Genomic DNA, 17,085 nt, shown 5'->3' with positions numbered 1-17,085 from the left:
TCAGGTAATGTTAGCGTAACATCGCTAGTGCTAGCCTTCTAAATATAAAGGGAAATCTAGTCACAGACAAGCTCAGTTTTCTATATAAAACACTGAGATTAAAGGAAATTGGTGTTTTGCTGAATGTCACACAGTGACTGCTCTGTAGTACTGCTGTTCTGCAGTCGGCTACCTGGATTTACCTTAGATCATCAAATCAGCAACACACACCATTTAACCAGGGGGGTGTTTATACTATTGAATATAACTCATAATCTAAAGAATTACATTCACAAACCTACACTGATTTTACACTGAGATTATTAGTTTATTAGATATGTTGTTTTCATGCCTAATTTACTATCAGTAAGACTGTAGGACATTATTTAGGTGGGGGGTTATTCTCACCCCAGCAGTGACCCTGCTAGTGTGTATGGTACTGGTACAACTCCATCAGGCTCAGTAAGGCGTGTGTTTCTCTTTTCAGACAGAAACAGTTTGGATTCTGAGGATAAACTGAAAAGATCTCATTGTTCAGACAGAACTATTTTCTACTCAATTCTATTGATAAGAGAGACTGATTAGTGGTTTAATTAGAGTTTATTAGATTCTGCTGTTTCCAGCAGAATTAAATGGTTAAGATAAACAAAGAGTGAAATTAATTCTTTCACTTTCTTTTTCCATTCCTTGTTCTGTTCTCTGATTTCCAACAGTTCAAGAAATGCAACTGGTCCCTCAAAATCCAAAGGCATACAAACTTGAATGAACTAAAGGAAGCTTCAGTTTTCAAGACGTAAATGTTAGTTGTATCAAAATCAACTGTTTAACAACTGGATGTAAATGTATAAGATCACAGAATTATGCTAAAGGAGGTAGAAGGAAATAACTCTGATAGTTTGAAAGTAGCAGTTGAGGCTTTCTGCTGCCAGGTGAAGAGGCCTGTCAGTTGCCGATGTGGTGCCTTGGTCCCTGAGCTTCAGTCATCTTGTAGAAACACAGTGTAGAAACACAGTGTAGAAACACTGCTCTCTGTGCAGCTAAAGACTGAAAAAGGTCAACTGGCCTCCTCAGTCCTCCCCAACTATGTATGGTCTGGGTGTTCCTCTTCCTAGCAAAGCAACAACATGGGCTATCCAAAGCAGTGATGGACAGTGAAGTGGTACTGAAAAGGATCTGAGAATCTGTGTGGTTGGAGGTCAGCCCTCCGTACAACAATATATACTTAATCTATGCCATTAGACTGCTGGTACTCATTCTCTCTTGCTGGTACTCAGACATGGGTTCGTTCATGTTGCTCTCTGCCTCTGTGGACTCCATCTCATCCATGCCTTCTCCATGGCTACTACATTTAAGCATAGTAGAAACTAACTCTGTAAAAACAGCATCAATTGTGTTAAAGGTACAGTCCACAGCAGACGAATTGTGTTCAGAATTTAAAAATGTATTTACAGATTGGACAAAAGGATGTTAGCGATTGTAAAAAACTGTAAAGCTGTTATGTAGAGTGTGTAAGAAGTCTTACATCTTTGATGAGGGCCAAGCAGATATCATGCAGCTTAGTCAGCAAAACCCAAGCACTATGTTCAGACAGAGCGCACACCACTTTCAGCTCCTCTATCTTTCTCTGCCTGTTTCAGAAGCAGGAAGGTGGTGTTATTACAGTAGGTGAACACACACAGGTGAACTCCAGACTCACTTTCTAGCTTTAGCATTAATTAGAATAATGTCATTACAGAAGCTGTTGTCCAGAGTGTGTATGAAGTGTGGGTCTTACCTCCTTGATGAGGGCCAAACAGACATCATGAAGCTCAGGCAGACAAATCTTCCAATTCTTCTCCTCATCCCTCACTAACTTCAGCAGGCATTGGAGAAGCCCTGGTGATCACACTCAGTTGTGGTTTCTGCTCTGTCTAACAAAAGACACTGGAGTAGTTTTTCTGCCTGCAGTCTCCACCTGGACGACTGGTCTCCTCCTCTGCCGAAAACCCAGCCACATGTTGGACAGGCTGAATGTCAGCATCCACTGACCTCTGCATCACTAGGCCAACCTCTCTGGGTGTCTTGCTATCTGTGATTACATGAACATAATCTGTTTTTGTTGTTAGATCACATAAACTATTCTCTTTCTTCTTTACTCAAATCATGAACATGTTTGTTACCTTTCCATTCCTTTCAAATATATCTTATTAAATATACAATGCAAGTTTAATGCATGTCAAAACAAGGGCAAAACTTTAGATTTAAAGTGTAGAATTTCCTGTTCTGGAACTGACGTAGTGCAACACAGGTAATGGTCTCATCTTCAGTCTGCTGGATTTTGCAGCAGCAGGTGGAAGAGACAGTGTATATATAAATGGAAGTACACAGAGATTCTTGGGTGTGCAGGTGTCCTCTACATGGCTTCCACCCCTGTGTCACAGTCAACGGAGAGGTCTTTCACCCCAAAGAGGGAGTTCTTTCATTACACCCATAAAGCCTGAACCCTGTCCTGGGGACGGTTTCATGCAGACAAGCTCTTCATGCTGCTGCATGCCTGCAGTCATGTGTTCAATCAGAACACTGTCAAAACCATTCACACTGTGGCACCAGCGTTTTGTGACGTTCTGTTGACTCGTGCTGCAGATCCAGCTAAAGATGACCTTCTGGATATTTTCATGTCTATCATTTGTATTCTCCATCTCAGTGTCTTCGCTTCGCTTATCTCTTCAGTCCATTCTTGCAGTTCTGTTGATATGACAAACTGTTTTTCTGAGAGGTGAAATATCAGAAGTTAGTGTCACATTTAAGGAATCCTATTATTTTCAGTCGAAACATCACCAGAAAGATTTTGGCAGTGGAAGCCTCCTTTCTTAATAAGTGGACAGAAAGTCAGGATCCTGTGTGCCTGTGAGCTAAAAGCATGAACCTCTTTAATGATCAGTGTTGTTTTAGTTCTGTCTGCAAACTCCAACAGCTGAAATCCTCCCTGATCCACACAGAGCACTACTCACAGTCACTGACACACACTCAGCACAGTGATCTCTCAAACAGCTGTATTTTATAAGGAGAACAGATCTGTGTGTTTTTAGTGAATCTGATTATTTTCATTCATTCTTCAGTTAGCGATGCTAAGCTAAATGCTATGCTAGCTAAACACCACTGTTAAAAGCCTTCTAAAAATAAATATCCATAATTAATACCTGATGACGATTATAAAGTAGCATTCTGTAGCACATATGTCAGTTTGTAATATTCAGCTTGTAGAAAAAGCAAAACTTTGTGTGTGTGTGGAATTAATAGACCTCTGCTAGACTGTTTAGCTATCTGCTAGCTATAGTGCTAAGCTAGCGGTCTTCACGTACTAAACCAGTAGCCGTTTAGCTGTTCACTCACAGAAATGCATGTAAACAGATGTGACTGTTAGCTTGCATCTGAGCTGTGTTATTAGGCTGTGAGGTGATGGGGTCATGCTGTGATCACTGATCTAATGAGGAAGCAGCTTTTCATACTGATGCTCTGGAGACTTAAACGGCTAACGGTTTAGCATGGCTAGCATGGCTAGCTAACAAGCTACAATAAAATATTATGAATTTGTGCTACAGGTGAAGTTTTTCTTCACTTAAAATCCTAATTTTACCAAACCTGTTGGTGTGTTTGTGACACAGAAAGCTGTTAATCCACATAATTTATGTTAGCCCAGTAATAAATGCGATTAGCTATGCTAATAACTAGCTACCTTTTTGGCAATACTGTTAGGAGTAGCTTTTAGTGAGAGTCGCTTTCAAACAGCGTAGTGTCTGTGGCTAAATATTAATGAAATCAAACAAAACTCAATCAAACAGCAAAAATGGAGAGAGAGAAGTGCTTTATTGGTAAAAGTGGGAAGGTCTGGCAGCAGGAGGTGATGGAGATGGTGTATATATGAACGGAAGTGCACGCAGCTCCTCGGGTGTGCACATATCCACGGGTGAGTCCCTGTCCTCCATGGCCTCAAACTCTGTGTCAGAGCCAGAGGAGTAGCCTTCCAACTCAGAGGGGGAGCTCTCCCTCTCTACGGCGGCCCATGGGGTTGGAACCCTGTATCGGCCACTGGGCCTTTTCAAAGGCACATCCGAATCAATGGCCACCCATGGAGTCGGAGCCCTGTCCCGGACGCTGCGCCCTTTTGGGGGCACACCTGAAGGTGGGGAAGGCCTCATGCGGGTCTCCACACTGAAAGACAAGCGGTTCACGCTGCTGCATGCCTTCCCCTGCACTAGGGGCTCCAGCCGAACTCCGCCAATGCCATTCCTGATAGGCTGAGGCACCCGGGAGACCTTTCGTTCATTGGTCATCTGGAGCCTCCTGGTGGCCTCATGCTGCAGTGCAGCTTCCATCGACTCACAGATCGAGCTGCGGATCCGCCTAAGGATGACCTCTTGCATATCCTCACTCCTACCAAATCCATAATTCAGCCCCCAGTTATTTTTCTTCATCTCTGCAGTAAATTCTTACAGGTGTTCTCTCCTCCACAGTCACACGTCTATTAGCTTTCTTTTGCTTTCTTCCTTCTGGTGTGTAGAACTTTTTGGATTTTTTCTGCACTGGTTAAAAAAGAAATAATGTGTTTTGGTCATTTAGTGAAGCATTTCTACTGTATATCAGTTAGGAGCAGAACTTCATCAGCCACAGACACCTTAAACATCTCACCCTATTCCACAGTTTGGAATCAGGGGTCCACAATTTAGCCTCACATCTTCACAAAGTACTGATGGAAGATAAAGAAGGCATAACGCATCTTTATTTGATTTTACATTGCTATAAAACTCTATAGGCTACTACCCACTTAGCCAATATGCTAACGCTCCTATTATGAAAGCATCAGTTTAGGGTGGAGCTAAACATTGAACATTGAAGATCAGGGTGAAGGAGGATAAGAAAGTGTGCAGAGAAACAGATGGACTACAGTCTGTAATTATAGAACTACACAGTGCTCCTATATGGTGAGTGGAGCCGATATAATGGGCAATGAGTGTAGAAAGCCTCCACCAGCCGTGGTGGGACCCGGGACAGAGCACTCTGGGTCTCCGTGGCAACCATGTCACACAGTGACACCGCCTCCCTTCACCGGACTCCCCAGTGACACCAGGGTGCACTCTAAGAGGACTCTAAGACGGGGACTGTGGTGAGAGGAAGGTGGGGTTGCTGGGTCGCCTGACCGTTCATGCTGGGTTCTCTACCTCTGATCACAGACAGCTGCTGCTTGTTCAGGAAGGAGCACCCGCAGCATAAAAGCTCAGCTCTCATCGGCACGGGAGAGAGGACACTCACTGATGGAGCTTTTAGAGACATTCCACTCTTCAGACGTCTGGTTCCCATCACCTCCACTGTGAACAGTTCTGACTCTGTAAGTTTCTCTAGAACGGAGCATTTCACACCAAACCACTCTGAATGACTTTACTTACATCTCAACCACTGACTTCTGCAGAAATTATAGAAATGATGGACGTCTCTGTTGATCATCACTGGAGCATCTGTTCTTCATTATTCTGCTGGTTTCATCTGTATATTTAAAAAAGTAGACACAAAAATTGATAATAATCAAACTCATTAATAATAAAGTCTTTGATCATCATAAAGTGTATTTTTCATTTGTTTAAAGATCACTTTCTTCTTCTTCTTCTTACCTGCTCTTGGTGATGATGTCCATGATTGATCTTTTGTCTCTTGATGACACAAATCTATCCACCATCTTCACACAGTCCTCGTGGCTCCCCAGAAATCTCAGGGTGTTTCGAGCATGGAGTCTGTGGAGGAAGAATGATAAAAGGTCATTTTCAGTGCTGGCTGGTGAAGAAAACATGCTGATGGGTTCAGTTCTGACCCAAAAGGTGTAAAAACAAGCAACTGCTTACCTCACTTCCTGTGCGGAGTCCAGGGCCAGTTTGCTGACGGCGGTCAGGAACCTGCTGGTGAATTCCTTCCTGCTGGTCAGCACACGAGAAGCCCCCAACTTGTAAGAGAGCTTCTCCAGATGCAGTGCAGTGGATCTTCTCACTGCTGCGTTTCTGTGGCTGGAGAGAGGAGAGTGAACACAGTAAGATACACATCCAGCGTTTACACACAGGTGAACTCTAGACTCACCTTCTAGCAAGATCTTCTCCAAAATGTAAGAAGAGACTCAGCCGTACATCAGTGCTGCCAGTTTGTACTGTGTCTTTAGAATGACCACTGATATTGATCACATGACCACTACATTTAGTTTACAGTTCAAATCTATTAATGAATATGGAATGTGATGTTTACCTGAATCCACCAGCCAGTAGAGCGTGCAGGACCCGGCCAGGCGAGCAGGTCTGCACCATCGTGCTGAGGGCCACCTCCACGTCCTCTTTGATGAAGTGGCTGGATTCCCCAGCCTTGTGCAGAAGGACACAGGTAGTGCCCTCCACCTCCTTGTCCATCTTCCGCTGCAGGTGGGCGTACAGGTGGGACAGGGTGGTCATGGCGGCACGAGACACCATGGAGCGCAGGTTCTTCACCTGAGACAGTGAAAAGAAGCACAGTGAGCCTCTGTCTCTAACTCAACCACTGACACTTGCTTTAGCATTAATTAGAATAAGGTCATTACAGAAGCTGTTGTCCAGAGTGTGTATGAAGTGTGGGTCTTACCTCCTTGATGAGGGCCAAGCAGACATCATGTAGCTCAGGCAGAAGAACCTCGGCATGGTGTTCCGCCAGAGCGCGCAGCACTTTCAGCCCTTCCATCTTCCTCTCCCTGTGTCAAAAGCAAGACATTAGAATGAGGTGAACACGACTGGAAGGTGGTGTTATTACAGTAGGAATGATAAAGACTGATTCAGTCAATACACTGAACATTTAACAACAGAGGAGCAGCAGTAGATGGAGATCATTGGGAATTCTCTTCAGACACTTTATAGACTCTGATGTTTAGAAGATTCCATCACTAATTTTATCTGGATACTCCAAAGCATTTTAGTTGTATATTCTCAGGTAACTTCAGCTATTCTAACTCTAGTCTGAGCACTACTCTTAAACACATCACTGCTCCATTAGAACTGGATCTTAATTCTGAATGATCAGTGGAAGGTTGGTGGGTCTACTCCAGCTCACTAAAGACATACCATTCCTCATCCTGCAGCAGGTTAAATGCCTGGCTGAGTGCCAGCTCAGGCCTGTCAAGGGGCTGCTCACTAGTTAGGGCAGGGATCTCCAGCACCTCTCCTCTTCCCTGACTACCTTCAGCAAGGTGTGGAGCAGCCCTGTTGTTGACAGGCTCCTTTCTGGTTTCTGCTTCCCTACTCTGTCTAACTACGGACACATCTGGAGCAGCTGTTTGTCCTGCAGTGTCCACCTGGCATTCGGTCCTCCTCTCCTGCCTAAGTCCAGCCTCATTCCTACCTAGGCCTACCCACCTGGGGATCTTGCTACCTGTGATTAAATAAACCTGGTTAGAGCACCTAAAGTATTTTAATTCATTTTCATCATAAAATCATAAGAACAGGATTTTGCTACAGTTAATTATCTTTCCATTCCTTATTAAATATGACTTGTATGTGTTTCTAATTTGTTATTTAGAGAAATTGTGTTTCTGGGCTATATGGAGTTTGTGAAGATGATGCATAAGACTCCTGAGATGTAAATACTCTAGGTTAAAGACTATTTTTTTCAGTACTGGAACTCACCTGGTGCATCGTAGGCCTTGGACCCTTTCTTATCCACCTTAGGTTGGGCAGCAGCAGGTGGAAGAACAGGTGTGTGCACCAAGGGCCGTGAAAGGAACTCCTCCAGAGTAACGGAGCTCCCATTGGTCTTGTTGCCATTCTTGGTCTCCATGTTCAGCCCCCTCAGTCTGGGGAATCTGCTGGTTTTGGCAGCAGCAGGTGGAGGGACAGGTGTGTGGACCAGGGGGCGTGAAAGGAACTCCTGAAGTGAGATAGAGTTCCCATAGGCCCTGTTCCTGGACTTGGCAGCAGCAGGTGGAGGGACAGGGGTGTGGAGAACAGGAAATTTCAGATCCTCTTCCACCCTGAAGGGAGACCTTCCCTGTTCTTTCACCACCTTTGGGGTCTGAACTCTGACCCTCTTCCTTATCGGAGGCAAACTGCAAGGAGGTGAAGGGTCCATGCGAGACTCCTGAACGTCTACATTTGGATCGTCCATCATGAGTCTCATTTTCTCCATGTACTCCTGCCGCTTCCTCCTGATGCTCTCTCGAAGGGAGGGGGCAAGAATAATGGGTCCATCTTCAGGACTGTCCGGTTTCATCTCTGGAAGTAATTCCTGTAGATCCTGATGAGAAGTCTTCTGAGATGTGCTCTCCTCCACAGTCACACATCTACTGATTACAGTACTGAGAGACCAGCCATTAAATATGGAACGTTACGTGGGCGTGACCTTATTATGACGTCACAGATCGGGGCGTGGTTCTCTGCTGCCTCCACACTATTAGGAGTGAAATATTAGGAGTGTATCATCCAGGGTTGGCTGGAAACACAATGCATGTAACAGTTTTCTGTAATCAGGATAGAAAAAAGTCCAGTTCCAGAGGAAAAAGGCAGTAATCAGATTCCAGCTCCATTCTAAAAACAGTGGGATTACTAACAGAACTACAGTAAACACTCATCACTCTGCTGATTCTCTTGTCTTTCTTCATATCTAGGAGCTAAATTTGGGGCTTAAATGCAGATTTTGCTGAGATTTGATTTCTTTAATGAGAGTTTAGCACTTTCCACAGCGCGCTGTCTCCCTTCAAGTCCCGCCTTATTTTCTTAACCCTCCAATCACTGCTTAGCAACCGTTGTTATGCAGGACTCCTTCAGCGCTGTTCAGCTCGAGCTCCTGTTTCCGCGGATAGAGTTTGAAGGTGAAGCTCCAGTTCTAGTCATAAGATGCTGCTTTTACAACATTATTTATAAAGATACAAAACCGATTCCTTTCAACTCTGACCTCATATTTACTCTGATTCAGTGATTTACTGTCCAGATATCCTCCCTGTACTTCTGCTGGGAGCTTTCTATGATCGTATGCTTTAGTCTTCTTAATGATCTCAGCTGCTGCTTCATTTAGGCATCTTTACCCATAAATGCTTCGACAGGGAAGCACAAACCGACAGGACACCAGACGCATTTCTTACATCCCAAAAAGAATATCTGGGGAAGAAAGAGGAGGTATGGTCACAACTTGATCTTGTTGTGTTTCTCTAAACTTATGAAGCTTATAAGAGGTTAAAAGACCAGTGGTCAGTCCAGTGGTGAAGGTGCTGGATCTGTAAGTAATGGACCGGCTCTGCCCCCTGCTGGCACTGGTACTTACTGAGCTTAGGACCCAGAAACTCTAGCATATCTTAGAGTAGTTAGTACTGCTTACCTGTGCTTTACTGTCATTTTATCAGAGCTTATTTAAAATAGTAAAATCATGAACAGAGAAACTGTTGGAGCTTCAATTTTATTTTAAATGATAGTACAATATAATAATAATATAATTATTATTACAATATAATAATAAAATAATGTAATAACCATAAACACAGCTGACATGACAAATATATCAAATATTGTGTTAACATTACAGGAAATAATAATAGGATTATTATTGTTATTATTATTATTATTAATAATAATAATAATCTCAACCTACCTGGGTTGTTTGGCTAGAATTTAAAGGTTCAGCCTACACTGCATGTGGACAGTATAGAGAACTGGACACCTTAATCTTTATGCATTTCTCTGTAGCAAATTTGTGTCTGATAGGTTAGTCCATATAAATGCATATAGCTCCTTAACTCCATTCTGTTCAAATATACAATCAATATATAATCCAATATATATGAAATATAAATGTATTCAACACGTACATACTGTTGTTCTTTTGAAATCTGCACATCGCTCTTGTGTAAATATGTTGTGATCGTGTACAGAGCGTAAGTTTGTAAGAGAGAAGCAGTGAGATGTAAAGGAATGATCTGACCACCTGACACTAGGCAGCATGTAAATACAATGTGGTGATGTCACAAATATGTGAATTAGCAGCTGGGATGCAACATGTAACTGAAGGTGTGTGTGTGTGTGTGTGTGTGTGTGTGTGTGTGTGTGATAAGTGTGATTAATGGTAATCAGTCAGATATGATCTAATGTTATCAGCAGTATTTGCAGGGACGTAGCTAACCCATTTTTACAGACAGATCAGATCTGACTTGATACCAGGAAAATGCCTTTTCTTTCTCTTAACACACACACACACACACACCTTCAATTTTAAAAGGAGTGAGAGAAGCTGCGGTGGCATTGGTTGGCCTGTGTGTAAAAGAGTAGTGCTGTCTGTATGTGTAATAACTAATTAATGTTGCAGAATGATCAGATATGAAGAGATGATATTATAACGTAACTGTGTGTGTGTGTGTGTGTGTGTGGTCAGCCAGTCAGCTATGAGTATTCGATTCTTTTTCCAGAAAAAAGAGGCAGGTTCAGGTGAGAGTCTAAGGCCAACATGATCTTGATCATACGCTCAGAATCTGTTGATAATCATAATAATATTGAAAACTGATTATTAGAATTGGTGTGTCTGATCTACATTATTATAATGATTCTGTCAGGACACAGTCTCATGCCCTGAATCTCTCTCACTCTCATCTGGTCACCCTAGCCCACAGAAGCTCAATATTCAATGAGATAAATGAGTTATAATGAGTTAAACTGATATGGATCTATTTATTTTTCTCTGAGATGAAATACTCATTGTTTGTTTGTTGTATTTGATAATTTGTTAGCAGCTCAAAGAGGGAGGACTGAGAATAGAGAGAGAGGAGAAAAAGAGCAGGATAATATAGTGTTAAAGTTATAGTGTAAAGTGTAAGAAACCTCCAACCGCTCTTCTGTGTCTGATCTACTTGAACCAGCACAACACACACTAACACACCACCACCACATCAGTGTCACTGCAGTGCTGAGAATGATCCACCATCTGATCATCGAAGAACAGGTAATATATATATATATAGAGAGAGAGAGAGAGAGAGTTTATCCTTTATTATATTTTACTTTTAATAAAATGTCTTAATACATTTGTAAACTAAGTTTTGTGAACTATTCCGATTGATAGTCCGAAATGACTTTGTCATGTAGTTTTTATGAGCTGTTCTCATTTGGTTACTTAGCACCCCTAAACCTCTAAGCCTACAATCGCCCCTGTAAAACACTACAATTATTAATGAAATAATTACCATATACAATCATTTAAAACATTTGATTTACTGTGCTCGTGCTATGATATAATAAAATAATTACAAAGAAAAAAAGTCAAAGTGCATACCAGAGCCAGTAGTCTCCAACTTGTGCCTTTGCTAAGGGATGGGAGGTGGTGCCTTTATTATGGTTAATAATTATTATGGATATTATTATGGTTAATAATCACTAATAATTATTATGGTTAATAATCACTACACTCTACTCACCCACTACACTGCAAACTGTACCAGATACACACCTTCCTTCCTATGTTTCTGTTTATAATCCGATCAGCAACACTTTCACCAGTCGTTACACATTTAACTACACGAAAATTACAATTTATTGTTATTATGATTAATTATTATAATAATTATTCATTATAAATAATAACAATTTACTAACTGTAACAATACTTGAATAGCTGTAACTTTAACACGATAAATCTATAAATAAAAATACTACATATATTAAATATTTGCTGTGTTCGTGCTATAAGATTATTAAATGACTTTCTAATATTTATTCAAAAACAATTATTTATATTCTTACAATATCAAACATATCGATATTTAAATGATATAAATACAAATTATTATTATTAAGATTATTAAATGACTTACTAATTATTATTTAATAATAATCACATAACCTACAAACCGGTATTATTCAGATATTACTTGTTATAGGATTCAGCTCCAGAGGGTCCTACTGATCTCCACATTTGCTAGCTAGTGAACAGCGGATCACCATGATCTGTACCAGTAACATTAGCTTGCTAGCTGACATCAGTCTAACGTTAAAGTGACCTTCATACCGTTACAGTGAGCATCTACAGCTCTATTACTGTAAATACTGCTGTCCTTCTAAACCTACATGAAGCTGAAACAGCACTGTGTTCTCCGGCTGATCCTGGGGACTGGCTGTTTCTCTCTTCTTCAAATATCTCGTGATGTCCATGGTGTTCACGTTACTGTCGACTGACAGCGCGACGAGGGCATGAAGGAGGAGAAATGGGCTGTGTCCCAAATACCATGTTTAAAAACACGCGCTCTGAAGGGCTCCTGACTTATTGCTCTGCTCGCTGTTGATACCAAAAAGAGTAGACTTTGAGGAGAACTGCAGAGTGTAGGGAGTGATTTGGGACTGGGCTATGGTGACCTATAGGAGTGTAAGAGTGCAACTGCTAATATGTGAAGTGCACAGAGTGAGAAGCAGCGCTAAAGGATCTGCATCCTCCCCTCAACCCCCGCGGAGTCGCCTATGGTCAGTGCAGTCCGTGCAGCAGGTCTGAGTGTTTTAGCACGAATCTATAAATATAATAAATATATATAATCGATCTATATCGATATTTAAATAATATAAACATGAATTATTATCCGTTGTGCTCGTGCTATAAGATTATTTCTATATAATTAGATCATCTACAAACAGTTAATCAGGTGTTACTTGTTATAGGATACAGCGCTTATAAACCTTATAAGGAATAAAATGATGTCACAGTCGGCGCCGCCCGTCAGCCCAGTGGTGAAGGTGCAGGACCTGGAAGTAATGGAGCCACGAGTCGTGGGCTCGACTCCCGGCTCTGCCCCCTCCTGACACTGGTAAGCGTCTATACTAGGCAAAGGTTCACGAGTTTGGACGCAAGAACCCTGCCTTAGAGAATCTAGTGTCGCTTACCTGTGCCAGTAGGGGGCGCAGTCCAGAGCCTCCCTCCTGCACCTTTGCTAAGGGGTGGGCGGTGCCGCTTTTTGATGAAACCTTTTACTATTATTTTTATCATTTAAAAAAACAATAACTACATATTAAAAGAACAACACTAATATTTATTATATAATAATAATAATAATTCATTACTTTTATATCATTGGTTGTAAGATTGTAAGGCTGTAAGATTAACATGATAACTCAATATAATCAACAAAACTAACATTTCAGATCTGTACTGTTATTTAGTCGGAGCTTATTTAAAATAGTGAAACTGGGTGTTGATATTTCAGAGCTGATCTTGTTAAAGGCAGAGAGAGTAGATGTAACCCTGTGGAGAGTGAAGCTGCTCTAATGGTGGAGTTAAAGAGAGTGTAAAGCTCTGCAGACATGCAGTGAATATTCTGCTCTACAGAGGAGAAATACGCGCCTCTATGCTGTGCTGTGCTCCTGGAAGTTCTGCTGGCTGATGGATCATTTTGTAAAACGGCTTTAAAGAGCTGACACTGTCTGGTAAGTAAGTTTACTGTGTTCTAAACAGCAAACAGCATTTTTTTCAACCCGACATCATTTCAGAGTTAAAACAATGTTAGCTCCTTAGCTAACGATGCTGCTAGCAGCTCCACCCTAAACTGAGGCTTTCATAATGGGAGCGTTAGCATGGTGGCTAAGTGGGTAGGAGCCCATAGTGTTAACTAGTTCTCTGACTGCATGATGGGTTTGTTTAACATGGCTTAACTCAGGACTCTGAAACATGAGCCAGCATCAACTTTGTTGAGTCCTGAGTGAATTTGCCATGTTTACAGAAGCTGGAGTGATGTTAGACAGTTAGGGAGAGCTCAGTAACTCGCTGTATTTTGAGAAGTGCAGGGTGGATTATATGAAGGGCAGTTGGCTCCTAACGGGACAAGGTGTCTGCTTTGCTCATAATAACTGGATGCTCTCTTTAAAGAAGGTGTGTACACAGATCAGCCATATCATTAATACCACTTGTCTAATATGAGTTGGTCCCCCTTGTGCTGCATTAACAGATTTGAGCATTAGAGACATGAACTCTACAAGACCTCTGAAGGGTTTCTGTGTTCTCTGGCACCAAAACATAATCAGCAGATCTTTTACATTCTGTAAGTTGTGAGATGGGGCCTCAATAGACGCCCCATCAATGAGCCTCAGGTGCCAATGACCCTGTTGCTGAAGAGTCACCTGGAACCTTCTGGGTCACTGGGTGAAATGAAGAAGGCTGAGAGCACTGCCTGTGTTCTCCTGCACAAGACTCAGGAATTCAGCCACTTCATCAGAGAGGACGTGAAGGTGGCATGGTGCAGAACTGCTCTCCTGGCCTGGTCCTGCGCGCTCTACTGTCTGGTGGATTCAGGTAAACATCAAATTCCATATTCATTAATAGATTTAAACTGTAAACTAAATGAAGTGGTCATGTGATCAATATCAGTGGTCATTCTAAAGACACAGTACAAACTGGCAAGAACTTGGAGAGTGTAGAAGGAGTTCTTCAGTCTGAACACTAATCCCACAGTTCCCTAGCTAACACACTGTAATCCGGTTAGCTGCATAATATTATGTCCTTTATTTACAAGGGATGTAAACTACTGTAATGTTAATCATAGGGCTGCTGTATTACACCTAGTGACCAGTGCCAGCTCAGAAGGAATGAGTGGTGTAGCAGATGTAGGTGATCAGTATGAAACTTTTGGTGAGTCTAAATCAGCGAGATTAATAACAGAGACTAAAGTCAGAAATGACATTTGGGCTCCATCCAGTTCTTATCACTGCCAACCAGAATCACTGCTATCATGAAAACTAGGTGGATGTGCAGCACCACAGCCAGGCTCCTCATCATCACATCCTAGTCCTAGTTCCTGTTCTGCACCAGACACCTACTGCAGTGTGTAACACAGGATTAGCTTTGTCTTTGTCCTCACAAGCTTCAATCATATTTATATTAATAAATATTATATATTAATATTTCAGTTCTAACTGTCTGCAGTGTAGTCACTGAGGTCAAGTAAACAAAATCTGACTGAGTGCAGTTTGATCATGTTGCTGCTGAACTATGCTCAGACTTACCAAGCAAAACATCCCACAAGACCACATTTCTTAGAAAATATATTTATTAATGTTTATCCATGTTTAATAAAGAAAATACAGCATAGAATTCACAACAGAGAACGGCAGAATAAAAAGTGATAAAATAATATTTAAATATTGGTCTTTTTTAGCATTAATTGGCTTTTGTACACTAAATAAATAAATAAATAAACACGTTTAAGCGACTTTCCCATCCAACATGCTTTTCTCCGTCCGTTTCACCACATTGTTGGATGTGCCGAAAAGTCTGTCCCAGTGACTGAAGAAAGGAGCAAAGTTGCTGCTGGGCTTCTGGTGGTGAAGGTCATGAGCTAGTGCTCCTCCAAGCAGTCCAAAAGGAACAAGGTGGCTTGGGGTCCAGGGCAGGTCGTAGCCGATGTGATCCTCAACAGACAACCAGATGCTGAAGATGGTGAGGGTCCACGTAGTCAGGGGATGGCACCGTAGAAGGAGAGGGTTCAGGTTACTCCAGAAACCCACTGTCATCAGCTCCACAGCACTGAGATGTTCGGTGGACCAGGAGAAGGGTGAGATGTAGTCATGGTGGATGGCGTGGACCCACTTATACAGGTGTCTGTTCCTGTGATGAGCCATATGCCTGAAGAAGTACTGGGTATCAAAGATGATCAAGGCACCAAGACCCCCGGAGAAAAGCTCCCAGACTGTTGGAGCAAGCGCAGGCAGCTGAGGAGCTGGCATCACAGCACTGTTGATCAGAACCACTGGGACCACAAAGACCAGGTGGTTGTACAGCGCCATGCATAAGCTCCTCATCATCATGCTGGCGGTCGGTCGCCTCTCCTTTTGGATCTTGTAGCTGTAAAAGGCAGGAGCGTGCTCTCCCAGGAGGTCCAGAATTGCAAAGGGACAACTGAAGATGAAGTAGCTAGAGAAGGCGAGCATGACGGGGAAGAAAGGTGATGAGACCAGGGAGTAATGATGGTACAGCAGGTAGTCCCACAGTGGCTGGAGAAGCCGGTCTGAAGTCCTGGAAGTAGGAAGCTGCAAGGCAACTTTACTGATGTTCCACATCTTGTTCTCTGCTTTGCTGTAGGGAGAACATACTGGGGTGGAAGCCTTCAGCCTTATTTATACTTCTGAGCCAGACAGTCTAACCTGCTCTACAGCCGCGTTACACCAGTTTTTCCTTCACAACTTTTTATTAAATGTTGGTTTTGTGTGAGTCCAAATTGTGCAGGATTATCTTCATTCCCCAACCTTGAGACTGAACCGAGGGAGATTTACCCCTCCCGAATAACCTCATTTTCACTCCTTTAGAATTTCAGCTGGATTCTGGCTTTTTGGGCTTTCTATCTGGTTGCTTTCAGTCACATTTTTAGTCAGACTGTCTAGCCAAGCCTCTCAAACATTGGCTAATAGCTGCTGTATCCCTGCCAAAGCTTCTTAACTCCAAAATCACCCGAGTAGTGCTGTGCACTGGCCAGCCTTTTCAACTGGACATATCAGATTTCAGAGTCAGACCATTAAATCTAATCTCTCCATTTCTCATAAAATGATGAAGTCTACTGTAATCCTAAACGCTGTTTCTACCCAAATAAATGAAGTCTGGTGTAGTAAAACTGGAAACATCCCACATATTATTCAACTGTTTTGAGTTTGGTGAGCGTTTGTGATCATTTTACAGATCTTTGTTGAATCAACTTATAATAATTGAGTTTACATTAGTAAATGGACAGTGATTGGTCCATGTGATCTTAAAAACACACAGACCGAAATTAACTGCACTGATGTTGGATTGAATCATTTCTCCCATATTGATGTTTCCCAACAAGTCCAGTAACTTAGTCAGCTGTGCTGGGTCAGTAATATACAGTGGGGTTGTGTGTGGAATACAACCTATTTGAGTAAAACTCTCTCTTTCCTATTGGCTCCTGATGCCACCTGTTTCCATACTGGGCGTGTCTTTCCCCCTTTACTCACCATCAATGTGCAGTAATTTCCCCCAGGCTACATTCCCCTATGTGGTCACTTGTAATCTGTGTAGTGTTCTTAGGGTCTAGTCTTAGTGGTAAAGGCTGTAAGAGCTTGATGGTGCCTGAATGATGAAGTGATCACTAATGTCAAATCT

The 17,085-nt window shown here is 42.1% G+C and overlaps 1 protein-coding gene across 1 annotated transcript; it reads right to left on the bottom strand.

Annotated features, from left to right (window-relative positions):
- Positions 1 to 15,173: 15,173 nt before the first annotated feature.
- On the bottom strand, positions 15,174 to 16,028 carry LOC140547848 (cholesterol 25-hydroxylase-like protein 1, member 1). The gene has a single exon (XM_072671097.1). It carries the CDS (start codon positions 16,026 to 16,028, stop codon positions 15,174 to 15,176), a length of 855 nt encoding a protein of 284 aa, XP_072527198.1.
- Between the last annotated feature and the right edge of the window lie 1,057 nt (positions 16,029 to 17,085).

The sequence above is a fragment of the Salminus brasiliensis genome, chromosome 25 (genome assembly GCF_030463535.1).
Source record: "Salminus brasiliensis chromosome 25, fSalBra1.hap2, whole genome shotgun sequence".
NCBI lineage: Eukaryota > Metazoa > Chordata > Actinopteri > Characiformes > Bryconidae > Salminus > Salminus brasiliensis.
This window is presented reverse-complemented; position numbering and strand designations above follow the sequence as displayed.

Coding starts and splice junctions, on each gene's coding strand:
- LOC140547848 (XM_072671097.1), bottom strand. CDS start 16,028: ATGTGGAACATCAGTAAAGTTGCCTTGCAGCTTCCTACTTCCAGGACT.